This window comes from Euleptes europaea, chromosome 11, assembly GCF_029931775.1.
Source record: "Euleptes europaea isolate rEulEur1 chromosome 11, rEulEur1.hap1, whole genome shotgun sequence".
In the NCBI taxonomy this organism is placed as follows: domain Eukaryota; kingdom Metazoa; phylum Chordata; class Lepidosauria; order Squamata; family Sphaerodactylidae; genus Euleptes; species Euleptes europaea.
In genome coordinates, this window is record NC_079322.1 from 16,114,885 (window position 1) to 16,141,059 (window position 26,175).

At 45.0% G+C, this 26,175-nt stretch overlaps 1 protein-coding gene across 1 annotated transcript in view; it reads right to left on the bottom strand.

The window, feature by feature from the left end:
• Positions 1-2,630: 2,630 nt before the first annotated feature.
• LOC130484131 (contactin-associated protein-like 2) overlaps positions 2,631-26,175 on the bottom strand; it is a 490,648-nt gene continuing 467,103 nt past the window's right edge. Inside the window, exons 3-4 of the mRNA XM_056857036.1 lie at positions 4,451-4,644; positions 2,631-2,672 (exon numbers count right to left, since the gene is read on the bottom strand). Of these exons, the coding sequence (XP_056713014.1) occupies positions 2,631-2,672; positions 4,451-4,644 (236 nt within the window). The remainder of the gene's footprint in view (positions 2,673-4,450; positions 4,645-26,175) is intronic.

Below are 26,175 nucleotides of genomic sequence, written 5' to 3' on the forward strand. Positions count from 1 at the left end.
ATTTCATTCTGCATCTCACGATCACCCTGAGCCATTTGGTCAGGGGGCTGATAGAACGTCCCCAGTACTAAATCTCCTTTGGGGCCCGGAACTGTCACCCATAAGGATTCTGTGGACGAGTCTGCCCTTTTTATGGTCTCTAGCTTATTAGACACTATGCCTTCCTTGATATACATAGCAACACCCCCTCCAATACACCCTTCCCTGTCATTTCTATGCAGTTTGTAACCAGGGATGACTGTATCCCACTGGTTCTCTCCCCTCCACCAGGTTTCTGTAATGCTCACTATATCTATGTTTTCTCTTAAAACCATGCACTCTAATTCCCCCATTTTTGCTTGGAGGCTTCTAGCATTAGCATAGAAACACCTCCACACTGTTTTTCTCTTTCGACTTACCAGGCATGTGCCTTTGGGCATCTTTAAGTGGCTGTCCATCATTTTTTTCCCATCCCCTTTCATGTCTAAGTAATTCCTATGTGGGCAATCTGAAGCAATTTTCCCTTTGTCATATGCACTGAGTTTGCCCGAACCGGATGCTTCTCAGCTCCTGTCGGCTTCCCCTCCTGGTTCAGTTTAAAAGCTGTTCTGCCACCTTTTTTATATTACGTACCAGCAGTCTGGTTCCATCCTGGTTCAAGTGGAGCCCATCCCTTTTGTATAGGCCCGGCTTGTCCCAAAATGTTGCCCAGTTCCTTACAAATCTAAAGCCCTCTTCCCTGCACCACCGTCCCATCCACGCATTGAGATTCACCAACTGTGCCTGCCTAGCTGGTCCTGCACGTGGAACAGGTAGCATTTCTGAGAAAGCTACCTTGGAGGTCCTGGCTTCTAGTCTCCTGGCTAGCAACCTAAATTTGGAGTCCAAGACCTCCGGACAACATTTCCCCATGTCGTTGGTGCCAACATGCACCACGACCACTGGCTCCTCCCCAGCACTATCTACCAGACTACCTATATGATGGGTAATGTCCGCAGCCTTCACACCAGGCAGGCAAGTCATCATGCGGTCCATGCACCTGCCAGAAACCCAGCTATCTACATTCCTAAGGATTGAATCCCCCACTCCCCTCTGAGGCATATCCTCGGTATGAGAGGATATCTGTTCATCCACCAAGGAAGAGGTCCCTTCTAAGGTACCACGTTCACCTACCTCAGTGAGATGGCCTCCTTCCCCAAGGGCTCCATCATCCGTGACTGACAGGTTGCCGTCACCTTGGGACTGGGATGTGAGTATTTTTTTCTTTCTTTTTTGAATTTTTTTATTGTTTTTAATAATATTACAGTTAATTTCATCATCATTTGTCTTAATATAAAAAGGGGAAAAACACAAACAGTTCTCATATGTTTATAATACTTTATGTAACTTCCCCTCCCTCCTCCTCTGTCCATTTAAGATTCTAATACTCCCCTTTGCATTTACTATCTAATTCATCATGGTTCTTTATATTTAAATTTTGCTAAAAAAATTAGTAATTAAAAATAAACCATTACCTTTAATCTATAAACATTCGAATGAGATCAATACATATCCTTTCATATTTACCAAGTTTAGTTCATTTTCACAATATGTTATCCATGCCTCCCATTCTCCCACAAATTCTGCGTTGTCCTTTTGATTTTTCAACGCTGTTAGTTTAGCCATTTCTGCTAATTCTAACATTTTATTTATCCAGTCCATCTTGTCCGGGGGGGGGGGGATGTGACTATTTCATCCCCGGAGTCCTTAGTCACCTCTCTCTCTGCCTGCCTCAGCTCCTCCAGTTGAGCTACCTTGGCCTCAAGGAAGTGAACTCGCTTCCTGAGAGCCAGGAGCTCCCTGCACCAAGCACACACCCACGACTTCTGTCCAGCAGGCAGATAATCATACATGTGACACTACACATCACACTGGATAGCCCCCCAACCCCTGCTGGCTTTCTACCTTTATAACTGGTATTTAATTAATTAATTAATTATATTATATTATTCTTTGGTGTTGTAACCCTGCCCTTTATTCTCTTGCACTCTTCCTGTACCAAATAAGAACTGAGTGCCTTACCCTGCAGCTATCTGCTGCTAATTCACATAGATATTCAAGTTGCTTGGTACTCCAACTGGATGGAGTGAATTACTCTGCCAAGGTAACAAGATTTTATACTCACCGTACAGATCCCCAGGCTAAGAGCCACAGGCTGCCTCTGGCGAGCAGGAGCCTTGGAATTTAAATGCTCACAGCCCCCACCTCTCACACACAAGCTCCAATCACAACAACCTTCTTCTTGTGCCAAACTTAGTAACTGTGGCCATTTATGCAGGGTCAATTTTGATGTTCGCTCAAAGCTGTTTTTTTTAAATGCGACCTTTAAAATGCTTATTCACGGTCCCAACGCAAAAGGAGAAATTCCACCCCCCACACACACTCAGCTGCTCCTTTGTTCCTTCCATTAGCAACCTCTGTTTGCATAGCTAACGTGTGGCTGTGAATTTTGCATGCTTTCTTTGCGGCAGGGGTGGAGCAAACACAAAAGGTCACGTGAGAAAAAGTAGTCCTTCCAGAGTGTCTGTCTAGTTTAGCCAATTGCCTTGCAGAGGAAAGGAATCTACCTATCCTAACCTAAGCAATGGAAAATACGATGTTACCAAAAATGACTAATGAATCTGCAAAAAGGTGGAAAACAGGTAACCTACTAACTGAATGCAACAAGAAAAGACACAATTCAAGAAAGAAAGCCCCACAATAAAAAGAAGAAACAAACTCCTCAGTAGCCCAAAAAAGGAAAGGCAGATGATCAAAATGAACCAAATATTAAACTGCACAGAATCCCAAACAACACAAATAATACCTCTCCTGAACTCCCTTCCCAGTGACCAAATGTGCCACCCCATACTAACACTCCCAAAGGAAAAGGACAGAGGAAAGGCTAGCTAGAAGTAATAATTACTCAGATCAGTCTGTTGAGAAGTTCCATGCAGGCACAGTCAGTCCAGCCAGGGTCTAATATAATCCAAGCAATACAAGGAACAGTGACCGCAGCGCACATAAGGAGAATGGATGGCTGCAGTTTAAAATTTCCCTCCCCTCCAAGAGAGACTGTGTGATTGGCCAAGGCAACTTGCCTGAGCGGTCCCAGGACTAAGGCTGGCTTGGAGAAATGCTATTTCCTGGGGAACGGGATAAAACAGCCAAAGACGCTTTCTGAGGAGCAGATACTGCGTTATCTGCTGTCAAAATAGACCGGTCAATTGTGTGAGAGATGTGGCAACTTTTCTCTTTATAGTGTCAAGGAAAAATAAAATTCCATCTCCCACTTTTAAAGTGTGAAGTGGTTGATGGATAGCCAGTGGCTGTTAAATCTAGGGAAAGGAAAAGGAATTTTAAAAATGAGTGGGCAGGCACCGTTACATTCCTAACGATTAATTCACATAGTTAGGAGACCCAGGAGTCATTCCGGAAAGCTCTGACTACCTCGGATATCACCTACCCAACCCAATTCCAGGTTAAGTCAGAAAACTTTAAAGATAGTCACTATCTGATTGCAGACCCCCATCTCCACTCTGGCTTCTGAGATTTCATAAGGATTCATACACTCCCATAGCCTCATGAGATCTAGAGGCCTGGTTATAAAGAAAGATAAAAGTCCAGGTTCTCAGATGCTAAATCCCTTTCAGTTTATGTGTTTTCTTGCAACTCAAAACACCCTGATCACATGAATCGTCACCACAGGTAGTACCATACTACCAGACAAGTATGCCAACACAGAATATTGAGAAAACAACACATAAATACACACATTCTACACAAGTGTTCCTGCATTGCTACCTAGGAATAAAATCAACCTGTCACATTAACACAAACATGTCTGATTTCTTCTTGTAGGTTATCCGGGCTGCGTAACCGTGGTCTTGGTATTTTCTTTCCTGACGTTTCACCAGCAGCTGTGGCAGGCATCTTCAGAGGAGTAACACTGAAGGACAGTGTCTCTCAGTGTCAAGTGTGTAGGAAGAGTAATATATAGTCAGAAAGGGGTTAGGTTGAGCTGAATCATTGTCCTGCAAAAAGTATCAAAGGTAATGTGCTAATCATTGTCCTGTAAATATCAAGATAATGTGCTAATGAGGGTGTGGTATGTTAATATGGAACCATTGTATCCTGAAGTGATCTGTTAATGTGTGAAATCCAAAGCTAAACTTTGGATTCAGCTCAACCCAACCCCTTTCTGACTATATATTACTCTTCCTACACACTTGACACTGAGAGACACTGTCCTGCAGTGTGACTCCTCTGAAGATGCCGGCCACAGCTGCTGGCGAAACATCAGGAAAGAAAATACCAAGACCGCGGTTACGCAGCCCGGATAACCTACAAGTACCAATGAACTCTGACCGTGAAAGCCTTCGACAATATGTTTGATTTCTGTATCTACGATCAAAATAGCATGGAGATAGTAATGCAATCTGCAATCACTTACCCAAACGTTCCCATCTTGGTGATATGGCTTCCAGTTTCTTCCTGTATCACTGTAAAGCATTCGGTACTGAGTGACCCAATCTGAACTGCTGTATCGGCCTTGAGTTGTAATAGAGCTGATCTGTTTCCTATTGCCAAAGTCCACTTGCAGCCACTGGTAATGGTCGCTATCCGATGGACACCAGCCTCCAGCCCCTGAGAAGGAAACATAGTCATATGCAGCATTGAAGACTTAATGTCGTTACCTTGGAAAATAGCTCCTGTTAAGAGATGTGCATGTAAACCATATACGGACACAAACTCTGGGGGGGTCCACATTGCCAAACAACTTCATATGATCATACATGTGATGTAAAGCACCAGCAGCCATTTCCATGATTCCAGCTGCACACACCCCTCCCCACACACACACAACAGAACAGCCAAGATCTGAAAGACGGTTGCCATCCTTTCATCATGGATAGCTGGCTCACACTTCTTTTTTTGACATCAAGTCACAGCTGACTTATGGTGACCTCGTAGGGTTTTCAAGGCAAGAGATGTTCAGAGGTGCTTTGCCATTGCCTGCCTCCCCAACACACCCCTGGTATTCCTGGGAGGTCTCCCATCCAAATACTTGCCAGAGTTGAGGCTGAGAGTGTATGACTAGCCTAAAGTCACCCAGCAAGTTTCCATGGCAGAGTGCAGATTTGAACTTGGATTTCCCAGACCCTAGTCCGACACTTTAACTACTAGACCACCCTGGCTCACACTAGCCTTTCTCCATAAAGTCTCCATGAACCTGTCAAGTAATCTCACCATGGAAACTAGCCCTTTGAGTAAGGATCGTGGTGTAAGCATGTGTGGGACCCTCCTGAGAAATAATGCGAGTCCTTTTTTGCTTTCGTCGAAGTTGGTCAGATGTTTTGATGAAACGCTGTAGTAGCATCCTGCCTGTGTTCCGCAGCACCTAATATACCGTAATAGGCATGCTCCTCTGATCCTGGAGAGAATAGGCATGCATCATGACTAGTATCCATTTTGACTAGTAGCCATGGATAGCCCTCTCCTCCATGAACATGTCCACTCCCCTCTTAAAGCCTTCCAAGTTGGTAGCCATCACCACATCCAGGGGCAGGGAGTTCCACAGTTTAACTATGCATCGTGTGAAGAAATACTTTATTTTATCTGTTTTGAATCTCTCAACCTCCAGCTTCAGGAGCTTAATGGGTAAGAGGCAGATGAACCTCTCCGTACAGTTTGAGTAGATACATCCTGCATTCATTATTTCTGTGGGTTCCCTGTATGCGGGTAGTCTTGAATTCTTTTCAAATGTCACTCGAACAGGAATCTCCAAATTCACCCTGTATTTCATTAGGCGCAAACTCAGTAGTGACTCTATCAGCGCCATCCTAGGCAAAGTTACACCCTTCCAAGTCCATTGAAGTCAATGTGCTTTGAAGGATGCAACTCCGCCTAAGACAGCACTGTAGGATGATCTATCTATCTATCAATCAATCAATCAATCAAACAAACAAACAAAGGTTGGAAGTCTGTTCCATTTAATGCTGCAGGTGAACACTGCAATTTTGACCCATTCAAAGATGTACTTGCATGATAAAGAAGGGCTACCATGACAAAGAAGCGAGAGACAACATCATACTGTAATTATATCTCTTTTGCAACTGTCAAAGTATAATCGCTTCAGAGCTGGACCAAATCTGCCACCTCATCCCTCTTCAGCTGGCACAAGTCAGCCACAGCTGATTGATTCTGGACGCCCTTTCAACGGGCTCCCACATTAAAAGCACAGCTCCAAATTAAGTGGGAGGAAATAATAGTATCTCCACCTCTAGGCTCTCAGCAGCATAGAATTTCTCCTCGAAATGTACAAGCTTCAAAAGAGGTCATTGGTGGAACATTAAAGAGGAGGATGGATGGCTTTCATTTTGGCTGACTGAGCGCATAAGAGCATCACTGAACATATCCGCCACTGCTTGACAAATGTCGTTGCCGTGGTTATGAATTAACTTCCAGGGCAGTAAAGCTACCAACTGGTTTATGAGTTTGCTCCAACAGCACTGAACCGTCTTTATACGTTAAAGCCGTCTCACGGGTCGTGTCTGTTGGAGCTGCTTTGGATGCAGCGGAGGAGAGTGGTCAGAGTGCCAGAGTCTGATCCCAGAGACCCAAACGGAGGAGGGAAGAATGATGTTGTAAACAAGTATGTTTCCCCATTGGGGGAAAAAGTGGGGTAGAAATGGCTAAAATTAGCACACATCATCCCAAACTCCTTGGATAACAGCTAGGTTAGGTTGAGAACCTGCGACTGCTCCAAGGGCCCACATAGGGTTGTCAGGTCCCTCTTCGTCACCGGCGGGAGATTTTTGGGGTGGAGCCTGAGGAGGGCAGGGTTTGGGGAGGGGAGGGACTTCAATGCCATAGAGTTCAATTGCCAAAGCGGCCATTTTTCTCCAGGTGATCTGATCTCTATTGGCTGGAGATCTCCTGCTACTACCTGGCAGTTGCAACCCTGGGCCCACAGCAAGCTTCTGTGTCAGAGTGGGGATTTGAATCTGCCTCTCCCAGACCCTGGTTTGATACTCTAACCACTATAACATGCCAGCTCTCCTATATTCAAGGGAAAGTTCACCAAATTAAGATTTCCCATTATGGTCTCTGCTCCATAATATGACACTGCGGCATTCTGCAAAGCCACAATGATTATCTTTTACCCTCTCAAACTTGATTTAAATGAAATGTATATTTTTAAAAAAAGGCTGCAAGGGAATTGTCCAATCCCAGAAGGAACAAAGAAGATTTGACCAATACTCTGCTTGTAGTCCCTCACCCACAGACAGCCCAGGTGTCAAAGTGGTGAGTAAGCTCAGATACTAACTTCAAGAAACTTGTCGAGATGAAAAGCAAAATGATCAGCAGACATTAGCAGATGATAATATTTATCTATGCTGTGAAAAGCTTGAACTGTTGATTTCTATGTGTCCAGCTGCTGCTGCTTAAGGAACAACAAAACAAAACCATTTTTTTTTCTTGGCAGGTTTGCAGCCCTAGCTCAATCCCAGCACAGTGCTAGCAAAGCGTTGTATTTGTATACTGAATTTAATTTAATTCCAGATGGGGTAACCACGTTAGGCTTTAGGAGCAAGATAAAACAGGTGGTTTTATCAGCAGACATTAAAGACTAACAAATTTAATGAATGCTTCTTCTGGAATAAAGTGTTAGTCTTTAGGGTGCTACTGGACTCCTGTTTTATTATGTCTTGTGCTGGTCAATCTTAAACCAGTAATGTCATCTACTGAGCTCATAACCTTTGCCAGACATCAGTAGGATATCCAATAGACTCTTCCTGTTCTCCACCCTAGGGAAGAAAATGAATTCTCTTGCTAGGTTCAAGCTAGTAATGGGTAAACTCCCCTGTGCTCAATTTGGAGCCCAGGTCGGCTAACCGAATCAACTGTCCTAAAAAGTCCAAAAATAGCTTGTTTCCCCCAACCATTATATTTCCTCCAAGAGCACAATAGGGACAAAAATATATGTTCTGTGCATCCTCATGAGCACCAGAACTTCCTTACCTAGCTACAGTTCTGTCCTTAGCAGTGGCCGGTTGTTCTGCCCTCCTCCCTCTCTTACACCTGGAATGATGTGCTGATAGAGGAAAAGAGATTCTCTGGTTGGCATTACAAAGTGGGCTGGAGAGCTACTCTAGAGTGGGGCATAATGGTAATCTGAGATTGGAGATAGGTATTCCGAGTCAATGAAATTCAGATGGCAAACCAAAAAGAGGCTATACCACTAGCTCGCAAGGTCAGCTATAAGATTCCCAAAAGCTGAAATTTTGTAGGTTTGCCAATCCCCAAATTGCACACCAGTTCAAACATGCACTGAATAAACAGATTCAGATTTGTAAAGCCAATCTGCACTCTATCAGCATCCCTACAGACTAGCATCTTGCTTCACCACATTTTCTAGGAGTTAGTGGCACATGAAGCTAGTTAAACATATAATTGCCATGATTAACCCCGAAAGAGGTGAATGCCTCCCAAAAAATTGATAGATTTTTGTCTGCATCAATCCTAGAAAAGGGGCAAAGGAAATGTACTCAGCCATGAAAACATTAATTTATATCCCACCTTTTGGATCCAAGGATCCCCTAAGGGAATATAAAATCATTTCGAAAACCTAAGCAAATTAAGAACAGCAATAAATACAGAATAAGGATGCACTAAAGACTAATCATGCTATACACAGGACTAAAGACCTTGCCTCCCATAACCACAAAGGTCTCTAAAAATTAGAATCTAACAGCCTGTGTGTGTTTACTGAGAAATAAATCCCACCAAGTTCACTACACAGAATACCTGTATTTCGTTGAAGTATCAAGTGTAAAAATAGAGACCAAGGCTGCAGTCCTAAGGTCACTTTCCTGGGAGTAAGTCTCACTTCAATCAAATGGGACTTACTTCTGAGTAGATCTCTTCAAGACACACTAGATAAACTTACCTCATGACAGATAGTTTGCAAACTCTCCCAAAGAGGTGTAGTAAAATCTCTTTTAATTACAAAGGGGTGATGATATTGATTTAGTTACTCCTGTGTTGACTGCAGCAATAATTTAGACAACAAGTTCTTGGGGAAATCAAAGAACCCAGCAAAACAAAGGGAGCAATACTTAGGGTTGCCAACCTCAATGTACTAGCTGGAGATCTCCGGCTATTACAACTGATCTCCAGCCAACAGACATCTGTTCTCCTGGAGAAAATGGCCGCTTTGGCAATAGGACTCTATGGCATTGAAGTCCCTCCCCTCCCCAAACCCCACCCTCTTCAGGTGCCACCCCCAAAACCTCCTGCTGGTGGCGAAGCTACCCCAGCTATACCCAACCCATAAAACAGGCTAGTAACCTTGAAGGTTGAGCCACAATCATTAAAAATAATATTACAGATATACATTTATTGTTAAGTGCAATTTTTTGGCAGTCCACAGAATCCGTAAGACTCTCCTCCAACACCACATTTCAAAGGAATCTATTTTCTTCCTATCAGCTTTCTTCACCGTCCAGCTTTCACACCCATACATAGTAATAGGGAATACGATGGCATGAATTAATCTAGGCTTGGTGGCCAGTGACACATCCTTACACTTCAAAATCTTGTCTAGCTCCTTCATGGCTGCCCTTCCCAGTCTCAATCTCCTTCTGATTTCTTGGCTGCAGTCTCCCTTTTGGTTGATGGTGGAGCCAAGGAATAGAAAGTCTTGAACAATTTCAGTTTCCTCATTGTCAACCTTAAAGTTGTGTAATTCTCCTGTAGTCATTACTTTTGTTTTCTTGATGTTCAGCTGTAGTCCTGCTTTGGCACTTTCTCTTTTAACTTTCAGCAGTAGTCGTTTCAAATCTTCACTATTTTCTGCCAATAATGTAGTGTCATCAGCATATCTCAAATTATTAATGTTCCTCCCTCCAATTTTCACTCCACCTTCATCTAAATCTAATCCAGCTTTCCTAATTATATGTTCTGCATATAGATTGAAGAGATAGGGAGATAAAATACATCCTTGTCTGACACCTTTGCCAATTGGAAACAATTCCATTTCTCCATATTCTGTTCTAACTGTGGCCTCTTGTCCAGAGTACAGGTTGCGCATCAAAATGATCAGATGTAGTGGCACAGCCATTTCCTTTAAAACCAGCCATAGCTTTTCATGATCAGGTAACGTCCGGTAAATGCGTGATCACGTCTTGCGCAACCGCACATGCATGTAATCCCCGCTCTTGAGCAGCTGGGTGGATTGGCGGGCAATTGCCCACCAAAACCACCCACCTGGCAACCCTAACAAATGTGAAATGTCATTCTTAACTAAAATAATGTACTGTAAAAGGGAAAGGAAAGGTTTATTTTCAAATAGGTGTTCTAAAAATGGATTTTGTCTATTTAGCACAGGAATACAACAGTCTAAAAAGCCCATACAGATTGTCTTTGACTTAAAAATTAGTAATGATTTTAGAAAACAATCTTTTTTTGCCTAACCCTATGCATGTTTACTTGGGAAATAAATCTCACCATGCAGCTTAGAATGCCTATAGTTTGTTTAACACTAAGTGTAGCAATAGGCAGACCAAGACACACTACAAAAATGTGCACACTGTCCAAAAAGGGTGTAGTAAAATCTCTTTTGAAAAGTATGTGCAGTGCAACTCTAAGCATGTTTACTCAGACGTAAGCCCCACTGTGTTAAATGTCATTTACTTCCTAGTAAGTGTACTCAAGGTTGCAGCCTTATTCAGTGAATTCACATGCTCTTTTCTGATAAAATATGGTCTGTATTCACGAGGAGACTTCAACCAGAACATGTTATTCTCATTGTGCTACGAATTAGCATCACTGTTGATTTATGCCTTTCCCCCAAGCATTCTTTCCTCCCAGACTATTACAAATCCATCATTATACTCACTAGCTGCTAAATATAGCTACCTAAAGGTGCTATGACTATCTTCCATTTAGACGGACCATGCCAAATCATGGAGAAACCTATCTCCACTCACCTACCCATTTGCCTGAGGAGACACCAGCAGTACACACTCTCAGTTATTGGTGACAGATTGCCTAGTGCTTTAGTTTAACCTTTTGATGTAAGAGCCTGAAAAGGCCTCTAGCTTCAGTTTCCAGGACAAATGACATTTTCTTTGGCTCAGAGCAGCGACAGCTGTTCTCCCTGTCTCCATTTTATCCTCACAACTGAAGTGACATAAGGTTGAATAGGATTGCCAGGTCCCTCTTCGCCACTGGCGGGAGGTTTTTGGGGCAGAGCCTGAGGAGGGTGAGGTTTGGAGAGGGGAGGGACGTCAATGCCATAGAGTCCAATTGCCAAAGCGGCCATTTTCTCCAGGTGAACTGATGTCTATCGGCTGGAGATCAGTTGTAATAGCAGATCTCAAGCTGGTACCTGGAGGTTGGCAACCCTAAGAGTGAATGACTGCCCCAATGTCACTGAATGATTTGCACGGTGCATAGGGTTGCCAGCTCTAGGTTGGGAAATGCCTGGAGTTTGTGGGGATGGAGCCTGAGGAGGGCAGAGTTTGGAGAGGGGAGGGACTTCAGTGCCATAGAGTCCAATTGCCACAGCAGCCATTTTCTCCAGGGGAACTGATTTCTGTCGCCTGGAGATGTTGCAATAGCGGCAGCAAATGGACTCCAGCCACCACCTGGAAGTTAGCAATCCTAGTGGTGAACTAGAGATTCAAGCTCTTGTTTCCCAACATGCTCAGTACTAAACCACACCCACACACTCACAGATAGGTATAATAATATATGTCAAAGAGCTCCCCAACCTGTCTCCACCAGTTGGAGGCTGATTTGGTTTGGTCAAAAGTTTTCCAAAAGACAAAACCTTGAACCCCAGGCTTTCGCCCCAAGTCCAAGGAGTAGCTGCCACCAGCCCTTTCAAAAGATTGAGCTCCAGGGGGAAGATAAGGGCAATCCTCTCCCAACTCACTCCAAAATTAAGTGCAACACTTACCCTGCAAGGTAGAGGCCTGCCAGGGAAAGATTACACTCCCAAAATGTCTTTGGTAGGTGGTTTTTACACTCACACAAAGGCACTTAGAATTAGGCTTGGAATCCCAAAATCACAGACACAAGCCATTTAAAGGCTAACAATTTATTTATAAGATTCAAGCTGGTTTACAGGAAAGAAAAAGTCATGAAGTTTCAAGCAAGAAAATAATAAACTATTTAGTATAACTAGCTAATACATTCAAAAGCCTTTTTGGTTCAAAAGGATTGGCAAAGGTTTCTTGCATCAGGTTTATAGTTACCAAGTTCCAAAGATGCTTCCAGCATTCAAGAGTTTCAAAAGGTTTCTCCAAGTAGGTCAGCTTGACCAAAGTTTCCCCCTCAAGGGCCAAAATCAAATGGGTTGTGATGCAGCCAGCACAGCTCTCCTGCTGTACCCCAAAGCATGCATAGTTTTCTCAAGGGTTGGTTTGTCCTTATATTCCTTTTCTCAGTGGCATGAGCTCATAGAGGCCAATTGAGAAAACGCAAGCACTTAGCTGTTAATTAATCGCTTGGTCAGAATTGCTGACTCACTCAGAGATGTGTTCAGGTGAGGAAGCCTGCAGAACTACCTGCACCTGGACATTGTCATGATGGCTGACCATTTAATTACCATGGCAATTGCCTTGCATTCCACAAAGGGGAAAGGTTAACTAGCACCAGCTGGGGCTTACTCCCTCCACAGAAGCAGTTTTCAAAAGGAAACTTATTTTTCTGGTCTAAAATCCCAATAACACAAAATTCATAGGCCTCCCAGGCCTGAACCAAAAAAATCATGAAATCCAAGAAATTGAGAGACCTCAACTTCTTGACAGATACACTGCCGTTTTAAGAAATAATATTTTAAAAAATGAAACAGATTGAAAGCCATTTATCATATTTTTCTGTCTATAAGACGCCCCCATGTATAAGATAACCCCTATTTTTTAACCTAAAATTAAGAAAAAATAGGGGTTGCCTTATACATGGGGCATCTTATAGGGCAAAAGGGTCCTGTGCCCTGGCTGGCCGGCGTCCGGCGTCCAAACCTGGTAGGGTGGGCGGTGACCAGTTTGAACGCCGGACTCTGGCCAGCCAGGGCACAGGACTCTGGCTGCTCCCTCTCTTTTCCCGCCCAACAGCTGACGGGCAGGGAAAGAGGGCGAGCGGGGAAAGAAGTGGCTGCTGCCGCCGGCCCTGCCTGTCACGGGTGGGGCCGGCGGCAACAGCCAGTTTCCGTGTATAAGACGACCCCTCTAATTTTGGGGCTAAATTTTTAAGAAAAAAGGTCGTCTTCTACATGGGAAAAAGTTGCTCCTTAGCTCAAACAGTCTGACAGGGGCTCAACTTGACCCTGAACCATGAAAATCAGAGAGTAATCTGGAACTAATTCTCAACACAACCTGCATCAGAGGACTGTTGTGAAGAGAACAACATGGGATCACTTCTATGTATTATGACTCTAAACTCTTTGCTGTACTTTTATGCCACCCTTCCCTCAACATGCACAGGGTTGCATATACGTAGGGTTGCCAGCTCTGGGTTGGGAAATACCTGGAGATTTGGGGGATGGAACCTGGGGAAGGCAGGGTTTGGGGAGGGGAGGGACCTCATTGGTATATAATACCATAGAGTTCTCCCTCCAAAGCAGCCATTTTCTCCATGGGAACTGATCTCTGTCATCTGGGAATCAGTTGTAATACTTGGAGATTGCCAGGCATCACCTGGAGGTTGACAACCCTAGATACACACTTCTTCCCTCCTCCATTTTATCCAGGCCCTGATAGATTTTCTTTGGATTTAGGGGTCAATTGACAGGGTTGCCTGGTTGCTCCTTGCTACTGGCAGGAGCTTTGTGGGGGCATGGCTGGGTGTCATGAGTCAGCCTGGAGAGTCAGCCCGCAGTGACCTCCTCTGATGAAGATGAAGTAGAGGCCAGAATAGAGGATCAGCCAAAGTCAGGAGATGACTCACCATGTCTGCAGCCTGCCAACTCTAGGACTCCAGTTGGACCTGACACCTTGCAACATGCAGTGTCTCCAGAGGCCTCGCCAGGGCCACTGGAGCAGAGAAGAAAACAGGTTCATCTGGCATGCAGCAGAGACGGAAGAGTGCTAGACTGAAGGCTTTACAGAGGAACCTCCCCAGTAGCAGTGATGAGGAAGAGTAGGGCTGAAGCACCACCTGGGAACTCAGCCGAATCAGCATCAGCTGGCTCTGCTACAGCAGCAGGGGAAGGGATTTAAGCCATCAGTTAGGCTGGGCTGTTGTGCAAGCAACTTGTCACCAACCTCCTGGTGTACCGGCCTTGTTTCCCTGCTATCCTTTGGATTCCTGGTACCCTGACTTCTTGGACTGGCTCTGACTAACCCCTTGGACTTCCCTTGCCTGTATTGATATCTCGGACTCTGCCTTCACTGTGAATGACCTTGGACTGTTCCCCAGACTACGCTTACAGCTCTCGTTCCTCGCCTGCACCACGACACTGGGGGCAGCGATCTGCGTGCGTGCGACACATCCATGTCACTTCCAGGTTTGGCACAGACACTCTAGCAATCTCCTCCGAAAATGCTTCGGTTTCCATAGAGTTTTTGGGGAGAGTGGTAGAGTGTCCACTTCGCTTCCAGGTAAACCCAGAAATGACGTAGGCATGCATGCAGATTACGGCTTCCCCTCTGCTGGCCCTCTTCTACCCGCTGACCAGCTGAAGAGTGGCAGGCAGCCCAGTCAATTGCCAGACATTTGCCTACCAATCTCGGGCAACTGGGAAGCCTACCAATTGAAGACCAAATTGACACAATTATGTTCCTTAGAGATACATGTAAACAGAGCATACACATAACGCTCAGCAGAGTTTTGACCTGATTTATTGCTAGGGTTGCCAGGTTCCTCTTCGCCATTGGCGGGAGGTTTTTGGGGCAGAGCCTTAAGAGGGCGTGGTTTGGGGAGGGGAGGGACTTCAGTCACTGCCATAGAGTCCAATTGCCAAAGCGGCCATTTTCTACAGGGGAACTGATCTCTATCAACTGGAGATCCGTTTTAATAGAAGGATCTCCAGCTAGAACCTGGGGGTTGGCAACCCTACTTATTGCTCTTTCTTCCCTGAAATTTCAACGAAGAGAGAACCCAAGACCAGTTTTGTTGGGTTTGGTTTTTCAACAGGAAAGAGAAAGGAAAAGAATAAAATGGAAGGAAGGCTGCTTGGAGGGGACAGTGACCAGCCCCAAAGGGAGGTCATTATGTCCACCTTTGCCAGACACACACTGATCAGATCAATGGAGATTTTCCGGAACTGTTTGATCTATAAGCAGTGTAATTTAGGCGAGTTGATTACTTTGTTCATTTGGCTGGTGAAATGTATAACCTCTATTGATCGGAGGATTAAGGACAGTCCTTCTTTCATCAGCTATACACTCTGAAATAAGTCAGAGGAAAGGTAGACAGCCATGATGTTTACCTCATGCAGGTCTTGTTTAGGGTTGCCAGCCTCCAGGTACTCGCTGGAGATCTCCTGCTATTACAACTGATCTCCAGCCGATAGAGATCAGTTCACCTGGAGAAAATGGCCACTTTGGCAATTGGACTCTATGGCATTGAAGTCCCTCCCCTCCCCAAACCCCGCCCTCCTCAGGCTCTACCCCCAAAATCACCAGGTATTTCCCAATCTGCAGCTGGCATCCCTAGCCTTGTTAGACCTCTACACCAATAAAAAGTCTGACGTGAGTTTGCTAAAAACTCTACCCTTTCTGCATTGAAGCACAATCCACCAAATGAATTTAAGTTTCATTTTAAAATATGAATACAATGCCAAGCAAATAATCAGCATGTCAATGAGAAGTCTAAAACCTTTTCTTCTGAGACGCCCATTTTCTATATGTACGGAGTGTGTTGAGTGTTCAAAAAACAGCAACAATAACAAATGTGAGATCTTAACAACTGAAACAAGATTTTCCCTGGATTTAGATCCAGGTTCAAATCCCCGTTCAGCTATAAAACTTACTCTGTGTCTTTGGCCCAGTCAATCATCCTGGCCTGTTTTACAGGGCTGTTGTTTATTTTATGTCCTTTATTTCTATTCAGCCTTTCTCACCAATGGGGACCCCAAACAGCTTACATCATTCTCCTCTCCCCCATTTTATCCTCACAACAACCTGTGAGGTAGGTTAGCCTGAAAGTGTGTGACTGGCCCAAGGTCACCCAGCAAGGTTTTATGTAGGGTTGCCAAGTGGCCGGTGGTGGTGGGCAAAATCCTGCCAATCCACTCGGCTGCCCAATGACCCACACGCTGCACCCACGTCACTTCAGAAGCAATGAGGACACTCTAGCAACCTCCACCAAATCTCTATGAAAACCAGAGAGTGTCTGCGGAGATTGCTAGAGCATCCATGTAACTTCCGAGAAAACCCAGAAGTGACGTAGGCATGGCGCGCGCATCGCACGCCTCAACCACATCCCTGAAAAGCTCCCGCCGGTGGAGCTAAGGGCCTGGTAGCCCTAGTTTTATGGCAAAGTGGAGATTTGGGCCTTTTACGCACAGATTGTTTCCATTGCGATCACACCCCACTCCCGACTACTTTGGGGCTTTATTTCCATTATTCGCATCTTTTCTGATCCTTCAGAAGTCACTTTGCTCTCTCCCTGCGTTTTCCCCACATTTTCTGGATCCTGCCAGAAACAGCATCCAGAAAATGCAAGGAGAGTGAAGTGACTTCTAAAGTTCGGGGGGAAAGTGCACAAGGAAAACAAATCCCCAAAGAAGTCGGGTGGGGGGCGGGGGGGAATCGTGACAGAAGCAACCTGTGCATAAAAGGCCTTGAACTTCGGTCTCCCAGATTCAAGTCCAAAAGCAAAGGGAGAGCTACATGTGCTAATCTGAATTCCTTGGAGGAAGGACAGGCTGAAAAATACAGTACATAAAAATGTATACCCAACAACCGTTGGAGACGAAAATGCAGCAGTTGTGTTCGTGTAACTCCCCCGTTCTCATCTAAAGAAGTAAAGCTCGTGTCCCCCCTCCATTGCTAAAGGTTCTTCTCCCCTTTCTCCATTAATTAACTTTGCAATAATCTGCCCATGATTTACAATTGAACAGCGTAATTCTCCTTTGGGCTAGAAATACGAGAGATTGTTATTCAAAGAGAGCCTCACCAGTTACAGCATGTGGAAACGGCAGGGGCAGGAAGCAGAAAACAGAGACTTCTTTCCCCTGCTGATATACGGACCTCTGGAGAGTATGGATCTTCCACCTACTATCTAAGAAAAGCACAGCTCAAGCAAATGTGCACCAAGTGATTCTGTTGCATCTGTAGAGGGGCTTTGAGGATGAGAGCTTGCCTGCCTTTTCAGCCCACCTGCGATGCGATGCGTGCAGGGAGAAGGGATGAGCGGCAGCAAGGAGAGCTGGCTCCATCCCTGCGTAGAATTGCTGCAGGCAACTGCCTTGCAGCTCTCCATGGGCAAATTCTGCCCTGAAGCTCAGTACTGGGGTTTTGTCCCATTGATCTCGCATAGATGGTGGCACAACCCCATTTACGCACGTACACCAGCAGACTGAGGTTGTTTCCATATACGCAGCAGAAATCCGATAAAATTCAAGTATAAAACATATCATTTTTCTGGGAAGCACATTTGCTTTCTCTTTGGCATCATTAGCCTCCATTAACAGAATCCTCCCAGATAGCATGACAAGTTGAAATGTGCTTTTATGGCTTTGCACATTTATTTCGCCTGTTTATTTAAAACATTTTAAAGCCCTCTTGCCACACAACTTAGGCATCCTAAGACAGCGAACAATAAAAACATTTTTAATTAAAAATGCATATAAATATATTAAAGCAACTGAAAATAAAACAGAATAGATAAACAAACATATGGATGGGAGGAAGGGTTAATGAGAATCAGGGAGGGAACACCAGAGGAAAGAAAAGTTTCCACCTACTGGGGGAAGACAATGATAAGAGAGGGTGGACAACTCCAAGTTGGGAAGCTCCTGGAGATTTGGGGGGTGGATCCTGGGGAGGGTGGAGTTTGGGGAGTTGAGGAAGCTCAGTAGGGTGTAATGCCATACAACCCACCCTCCAAAGCAGCTGTTTTCTCCATGAGAACTGATATATGTTTTCTGGAGGTAATTTGCAATCCCAGGAGATCTCCAGGCCTCACCTGGAGGTTGGCAACCAAAATGACAGAAGGAGACAGTCTTTATGATATCTTGTATTCTAATAGTGAAGTCAGCCAACACTTTGGATACTTAAATCCAGTGACTGGAGCTGTGAATTGGTAAGACAGATCTTTCTACAAACCTGAAAAGGGCCCCAGATTGTAGGAAAATGTAAATTTTTAAAAACAAAAAACAAAAAAACCCCCCAAAAAACCACATTGTTTTTTTTTAAAAAAAAAACACCCAAAATGATAAAAGGAGTGCCTGTCACTTTAAGCAAAGGATTCACTCAATGGCTGTTGCTAGGCAACCACAGCATTCCAGGTTTCCCTTTCTGCTGTGAGTAAAAGGCAGGGTGAGGGGGCAGGGCCCTTTCCAGGCCTATTTTGGCCTTTGAGGGAGGACTCAATGGAGCCAGGCCTGGCTAGGGTTGCCAGCTCCAGGTGAGGAAATTCCAGGAGATACTGTGGTGAAGTCTGAGGAGGGCAGGATTTGGGGAGGGAACAGGCTTCAGCCAAATATAATGCCATAGAGTCCACCCTCTGAAGCAGCCATTTTCTCCAGGGGGGCAGTTGTCTTCGTCTGGAGTTCAGTTGTAATTCTGGGGGCTCTCCAGATCCCGCTTGGAGGTTGGCAACCCTTAGCCTGGCAGCAACCTCTGGGTAACTTGATACCACCCGACTTGCATGTAGGGTTGCCAGGTCCCTCTTCGCTATCGGTGGGAGACTTTGAGGGCGGAGCCTGGGGAGGGCGGGGTTTGGGAGGGGAGGGACTTCAATGCCATAGAGTCCAATGGCCAAAGCAGCCATTTTCTCCAGCTGAGCTGATCTTTATCGGCTGGAGATCAGTTGTAACAGCAGGAGATCTTCTGCTATTACCTGGAGGTTGGCAACCCTACTTGCATGACTCAACTACACCTGGCTGCTTGCTGCTGTTCAACAGCAGCAACCCTATGAAAGCCAGGGTGGTGTAGCGGTTAGAGCTTCTGAGCATGGTCCGTGAGACCCAGGTTTGAATCTCCATTTCGCTGTAGAAACTCACTGGATGATTATGGACCAGTCACATACTTTCAGCCTAACCTACATTACAGGGTTGTTGTGCGGATAAAAAAGAGGAGAGGTGCGGATAAAAAAGAGGAGAGGAGACTAATGTAATCTGCTTAGGTCCCACAAAGACCATAGTTTTCCAAGGTAGAGGCTGCAGGGGGAAAGGAGATGGAAAACTTAAGACAGAGGCGCAGATAAAGATAAGATGGCTGTTGGGTGGGAAGGAGATAGGGTTGCCAATTCCAGGTTGAGAAATTCCTGGAGATTTGAGGGGTAGAGCCTGGGGAGGGTGGAGTCTTCGGCATTATACCCTGCTGAAGTTGCTTCCCTCCCCAAACCTCACACTCCCAAGGGGCTTCAGAAGGATATAATGTCATAGACTCCACCTTCCAAGGGAATTAGTTTTGCCAACCTCCAGGTGAGGGCTGGAGATTACCCGGAATGACAACTGATCTCCAGATGGCAGAGCTCAGTTCCCCTGGAGAAAATGACTGCTTTGGAGGGTGGAGTCTACGGCATTATACCCTGCTGAAGTTGCTTCCCTCCCCAAACCTCACACTCCCAAGGCTCCATTCCCCCCCCCAATCTCCAGGAATTCCCATCCCTGGAGTTGGCAACGAACTGGATCTCTGTAATTGGGAGATCTGTTGTGATTCTGAGAGAGCCCCTGCCGCCACTGCTGCTATAGGGCCATGAGAAAGCAGGTGGGCAGCTGGAAATGCCACTGCTGTTGCTGGGGTGGGGGGAGGAAGTAGGTGGGTGGCTGGGGGGGGATGGCGGGCAGAAAAAGAGATTGATGGGATGGGGCAGAAAGAGAAAGTGACAGACATAGAGGAGAGAGTAACAGAAAGGGTGGCAGGAGGGAGAAAGAGTATGGTTGCCAGCCTCCAGGTACTGTAGAATTCAAAATATGGCACTTAAACAGAAATATCCAAATCAGGAGAGTCACGATGCAAAACTTGCAGTTAGAGTAATGTATTGGAACATTAGAAACAAAGCCACTTCTAACGCAACAAATATACAATTAGAACGAAGTTCCAAATCAAATACAAATACAAATTGTAAGCATATGCCGGCAGCGCTCGGCTAGATTCAGTTCGTGATCTGTGGTGTACTTAACAGTCACTTCATACAGCACCGGGAACCAAGAGTAGAGTAGCAATGGAAATCCGGTAAAGTTCCATTTTGTATAGACTTTCTCAAGCCTTTTGAATGTTCCGTGCAATATTCATTCAAAATTTGAAGGAGTGTGCCTTTCCTCTTTCTTGGGACGACAAAAGTAAGACGCCTGGCAAAAGTAAGAAAGAGGAAAGGCACACTCCTTCAAATTTTGAATGAATATTGCACGGAACATTCAAAAGGCTTGAGAAAGTCTATACGAAATGGAACTTTACTGGATTTCCATTGCTACTCTACTCTTGGTTCCCGGTGCTGTATGAAGTGACTGTTAAGTACACCACAGATCACGAACTGAATCTAGCCGAGCGCTGCCGGCATATGCTTACAATTTGTATTTGTATTTGTTTTGGAACTTCGTTCTAATTGTATATTTGTTGCGTTAGAAGTGGCTTTGTTTCTAATGTTCCAATACATTACTCTAACTGCAAGTTTTGCATCGTGACTCTCCTGATTTGGATATTTCTGTTTAAGTGCCATATTTTGAATTCTACACTCCTGTAAGCACTTATTAGCTGTTTTTTGAATACAACCTCCAGGTACTAGCTGGAGAAATCCTGCTATTACAACTGATCTCCAGCCAACAGAGATCAGTTCACCTCGAGAAAATGGCTGCTTTGGCAATTGGACTATATGGCATTGAAGTCCCCCCTCCCCAAACCCTGCCCTCCTCAGGCTCTGCCCCAAAAGCCTCCTGCCAGAGGCAAATAAGGACCTGGCAACCCTATACATTTACTATGTTGGTGTTCCATGTATGGGGTTGCCAACCTCCAGGTACTAGCTGGAGATCTCCCGCTATTACAAGTGATCTCCAGCTGATAGAGCTCAGTTACCCTGGAGAAAAATGGCCGCTTTGGCAATTGGACTCTATGCCATTGAAGTCCCTCCCCTCCCCAAACCCCACCCTCCTCAGGCTCCATCCCAAAAACCTCCCACCGGTGGCGAAGAGGGACCTGGCAACCCTAAGAAAGAGTGAGAGAGTAAGAGAAGTAGTGGGGGAAAGGGAGGAAGCAATGGTGTGGGGGGGTGCTTCTGGGATTTTGCTGCCAGCACAGCAATGCCAGCAGTGGCATGGCGTGGCTTCCTGGCACTGGCGTGTTTTCCCCCTCGCTGGTGTAGGTGCCACTTTATTCTGTGATATGGTGGCACCCAGGCTGGCGCAGGGTCACGCTGGCTCCTAAAGAGCTTCAGCTTCCCCTTCAGGAATGGGCTGTTAGAGAACAATCCAAAGAAGATCTGCTTAAAATCCTACTCAGGTCTATTCAATGGGGCTTACTTCCAGAAAAGTATGCTTAGGATTGCTTTGTTAATGATTAAAAAAAACCTAACAATTCTGTCTTCCCTTTTCTAATATGCTTTTCCAGGCTACAATTTGGATCTTTGCTGACCTTCTTTTGGGGGGAAATTAACTAGGGAAATAAAATGTTAACTGCACTTTACAGCATACCTTCATTTTAATTTAAAAACTGTAAGATACATGTAGTTAAGATCAAGTATCAGGTATCAAACGTTTTATATTACTACCTGGGGAACAGTATGCGTATTTTATTTTTAGAAGATGAAAATCAAACCGGTCTATTATCAACAAATGCAGCATTTCCATTAAATCAGCCTTACAGAGTCCAATTAGAATAAATCCCCCATGGCACAGTACACATTCCTCAATGCTCATTGCCTTCCCCGCCTCCTTAATGGAGCTCAGCGCCAAATCAATGATCTGTCTGCCCTAATGAACAAAAGCAAAGGATGGGAGTCGCTGACAGCCAATGTGAGATAAACATGCTCTCGGAGCCAGTTCGCAGCATTTGGAGTTACTGTATTCAAAACAGAGCCGGCAATTCTTCCCTGGAAAGCGGCCCCACCGGTGAACAAGCGTTTAGTAGCTTTGGTTATTTTAACTGACACATCACAGTGAGCTATGCCTTCAACCATCTGCTCTGCTTTCCGGTTACAAATGAAAACATGTATTAAAAAAAGAAGAAGACATTCACAATTTCATCAGAAGGGAATTGCAGCAGTGTTCTTCAAGAGCGGCCTGCAAATGTCTCTATCAAGCCGTGGCTGGCTGGTAGCCTTCTGAGAACTGAGACTGTGATGAGAAAGGCTGGATTCTGGCAGGTTGAAGGTATGTCCAGATTGACCAGAAAGGGACCATCAGCAATGATGGAAGAAGAAGAAAAAGAAGAGTTGGTATTTATATGCCGACTTTCTCGACCTTTTAAGGAGAATCAAACCCGCTTACAATCACCTTCCCTTACTCTCCCCACAACAGACACCTTGTGAGGTAGGTGGGGCTGAGAAAGTTTGGAAACTATGACCAGCCCAAGGTCACCCAGCAGGCTTCATGTGTAGGAGTGGGAAAACAAACCCAGTTCACCAGATTAAAATCTGCTGCTCATGTAGAGGAGTGGGGAATCGAACCCGGTTCTCCTGATTAGAGTCCCCCGCTCTTAACCACTACACCCTGCTGGCTTCTCAGTGCCTCTTAGAGCTACACCTAGAGCTCCAAATTATCTCCCCTTGTCTACAGGCAAAATCACACGAGCATCTTAGCAAACAACTACCATCAGAGGCTACCTTGTAGAGATCCTGGCTTTGTTTTTCCTGGCTTTTCAGGAAATCCTGGCTTTCCACGAAAACAAGATTGGCTGAGTTTCTTGAGCCATCTGGAGCTATTTGCTATTGCAAACAACTTTCAGAAGGGCACCTGCTCTCTGCTGTGAATACACATGTACCCATGAAGTTACCTTTTACTGAACCAGACCAGTGGTTTATCAAAGTCAGTATTGCCTGCTCTGATCACAAAGCAGCTTGCCAGGGTCTCAAGAAGACATCTGTCACATTAACCTACTAACTGATCCTTTTAACTGGAGAAGCTCAGGAGCTTCCTGGAGCACAACCTTCTGGGACAGCACAAATCCAACCCTCACTTTTAAAAAATCACTATTCCTTCAAGGATCTCAGAGTGACATACAAGGTTCCCTCCTCCCTCATTTTAGCCTTGTGAACAGCAGTGTGAGACAGGTTAGGCTGAGAGTGCATTACGGGCTCAAGGCCCTATAGAAACATAGAGCTGGAAGGGAAACATAGAGCTCAAGGGTAGGGTTGCCGGCCTTCAGGTAGTCTAGCAGCCTTCAGGTAGTGGTTGGAGATCTCCCGCTATCACAACTGATCTCCAGGCCAGTGGAGGACTGGCCATTGTGTCAGCTTGCCCGATGGCAAGTGGGCCCTGTGGGTCCCTGATGAAGTGGCCCTCCCTTAAACATTAGACAATATGTTAACAATAAAAATTAATTAAAAAATAAATGATAGCCTTATAGTTGTGGGTTTGTCTCCCTTTGTCTCCTGGCAACTAATATTTTTAGACCCAGTCCGCCACTGCTCCAGGCAACAGAGATCAGTTCACCTGGAGAAAATGGCTGCTTTGGAAGGTGGACTCTATGGCATTATACCCCATTGAAGTCCCTCCCCTCCTCAACTCCCCCTCCTCAGGTTCCACCTCCAAAATATCCAGGTATTTCCCAACCCGGAGCTGGCTAACCTGCTCAAGGGACATCTAGTCCAACCCTTTGCACAACACAGGAAATTCACAACTACTTCTCGCCCCCCCCAATCACCTAGTGACCATGTTAACTTCACAAATGAATGAGGATTTGACCACCCACTAGGGTATGACTCCAGCATGCTAAGCACTATGTCACACTGGCTCTCCACAACTGCTTCAGTTCCAGGCTGGGGAGTTCTCTGTATGTCTCTCTTTATGTTGTGGGTCAGTCTTCTGGCACTTCCTCAGACGAGGATGTGGAGGAAGTCAGTCCCAGCCCAGGGCTGATAACAGAGGTGAACTCACAGGCAGAAGTTGTAACGGGAGTAGTTACAGGCAGAAGCTGAGGCACTGTACCCTCAGCCCTCCAGCTCAGGAACTCAAGCCATGCCAGAAACCCAACAGTCATCATCCGCACCCTTAGAGTGCCAGAGCTTCTAGAACAATGAAGGAGGCGTTTAAGATCTGAAATTCAGGAGAGTCGAAGATGCGCAAGATTGCTGCTGGTTCAGCAGCTGTCAAGCCCTGACAGCAGCATTGAGGCAGATGAATTACACCGGGCTAAGAATGCTGAAACAACCTAATTAACTGCAGATGGTTTATCTGTCCCAGCAATATAATTCCCTATTTAAACAGCAAGTGAAGAAAGCCTTGTGTGGGAGCAAGCTGTTGCATGTGTGCCTGCCTTTGTTGGTCTCTGCAAATCTTACTCTTCTAGATCAGGCCTGACCACGTCTTTGGAATTTGCCCTCTCCTCCTTTGATGTTTCAGACTTGGAATTATCTGTGCTTGACCGCAGACTGCATCAACAGACTATGTCTCCTGCCATCTCCAGCTGCCTGACTTAGAACAGACTCTGGGACATCTTGTCTCCCAGCTTCTTTGGGCTTGTGCTTTTAAGAGTTGCTCAGTTACCTTGTGACTCTGCAGCTGGAAAACTGGCCACAGGGAGAAAAAAAGCTTGCAGAATACAAGCATCCACACACCTCGTTTACCAATTTGAGAAACAAATGTCAAAATTGCAGGGTTTATGCAAAAAAACCAAAAAAAAAAAACCAAGCTGTACAAAAACAAAGCACAGCCCTAATTGTTAATTTCCTTGTGAACTGTATCAGTGTCATACAATATCCCAGAAGTCCTTACAACCTTACAACAGAAGTCCTTACATTCTCATAATTCAGGTAAGGTTACAGGAAGGCTGAGAAACAGGGGCTTGGCCAAAGACCACCTACTACCAGATTTGATCTGGGGATTTTATATTCCATAGTCTCCCGCCACTGCACTATTAATATATAGCCCCCCTTTCTTCTGAATAGTTCTATTTAACTGAGTAGAACTTCTCTGGAATACATTTTTGCTCACAGAAAATAGGGGCAAGATGAATAAAAACTTGTGGGGGGGATGAAGAGCAGTTATGAAAAGTGTCCTCAGCTGTTCATAGGAAGTAAAAGTCTGGGAACACAGCCCTAAAATTCTCAATGTGAAAATACTGACAGGACTAGTTCACCTGGCTGCTTCTAATCATTCCTATACCTGCCCAATCCTTTATGGGTCCCATGGGGCTTATTTCCAGGTGTGCCTCGCTTCAGTTTCTCTTCTGACCTCTTCCCCTCTGCACAGTGCACTCTTTCTCCATACTAGCTGTCTGCCAGGAGTCAGTTTTCAGCAATTACAGGAGAGAAGGAATAAACACAGCTCTCCCTATTACTGGCTGTAAGGACAGTTTTTCAACACGCTGCTGTGTAGAATGGAAGGAAGAGAACTGCTAATTGTTTATATGTGTGTGTGTGTGTGTATGTGTGGCCATGTTAGTCTTGATACAAACTAACATTTAGAAACTCTACTTACACCTCTGATTTCTTGTTCGCACAGCATTGTTTTTCCTTGGCTATTACCTACTTCATCAGATGCTAGTGGGACTGTCAAATTGCACTCTAGGGAAATCAGCTGGTGCAAAGTTTAGGCAAGAAGTTTGACAATTGTCAATACGGATTAGGCAGGACAAAGTGAAGGTTATAAAAACAATGTTACTCTCAGCTCTTATTGTAAGAGAAGAAAGCATAATACAGGTTGAGTATCCCTTATCTGGACTGCTTGGGACCTTAAGTAGTCCGTATTTTGGATCTTTTCCTACTTTGGAATATTTGCATATACATGAGATATCTTGGGGGTGGGACCCAAGCCTAAACACGAAATTAATTTATGTTTTATATACACGTTATACACGTAGACTGAATGTAATTTTAAACATTTTTTTTTTATTTGAACCA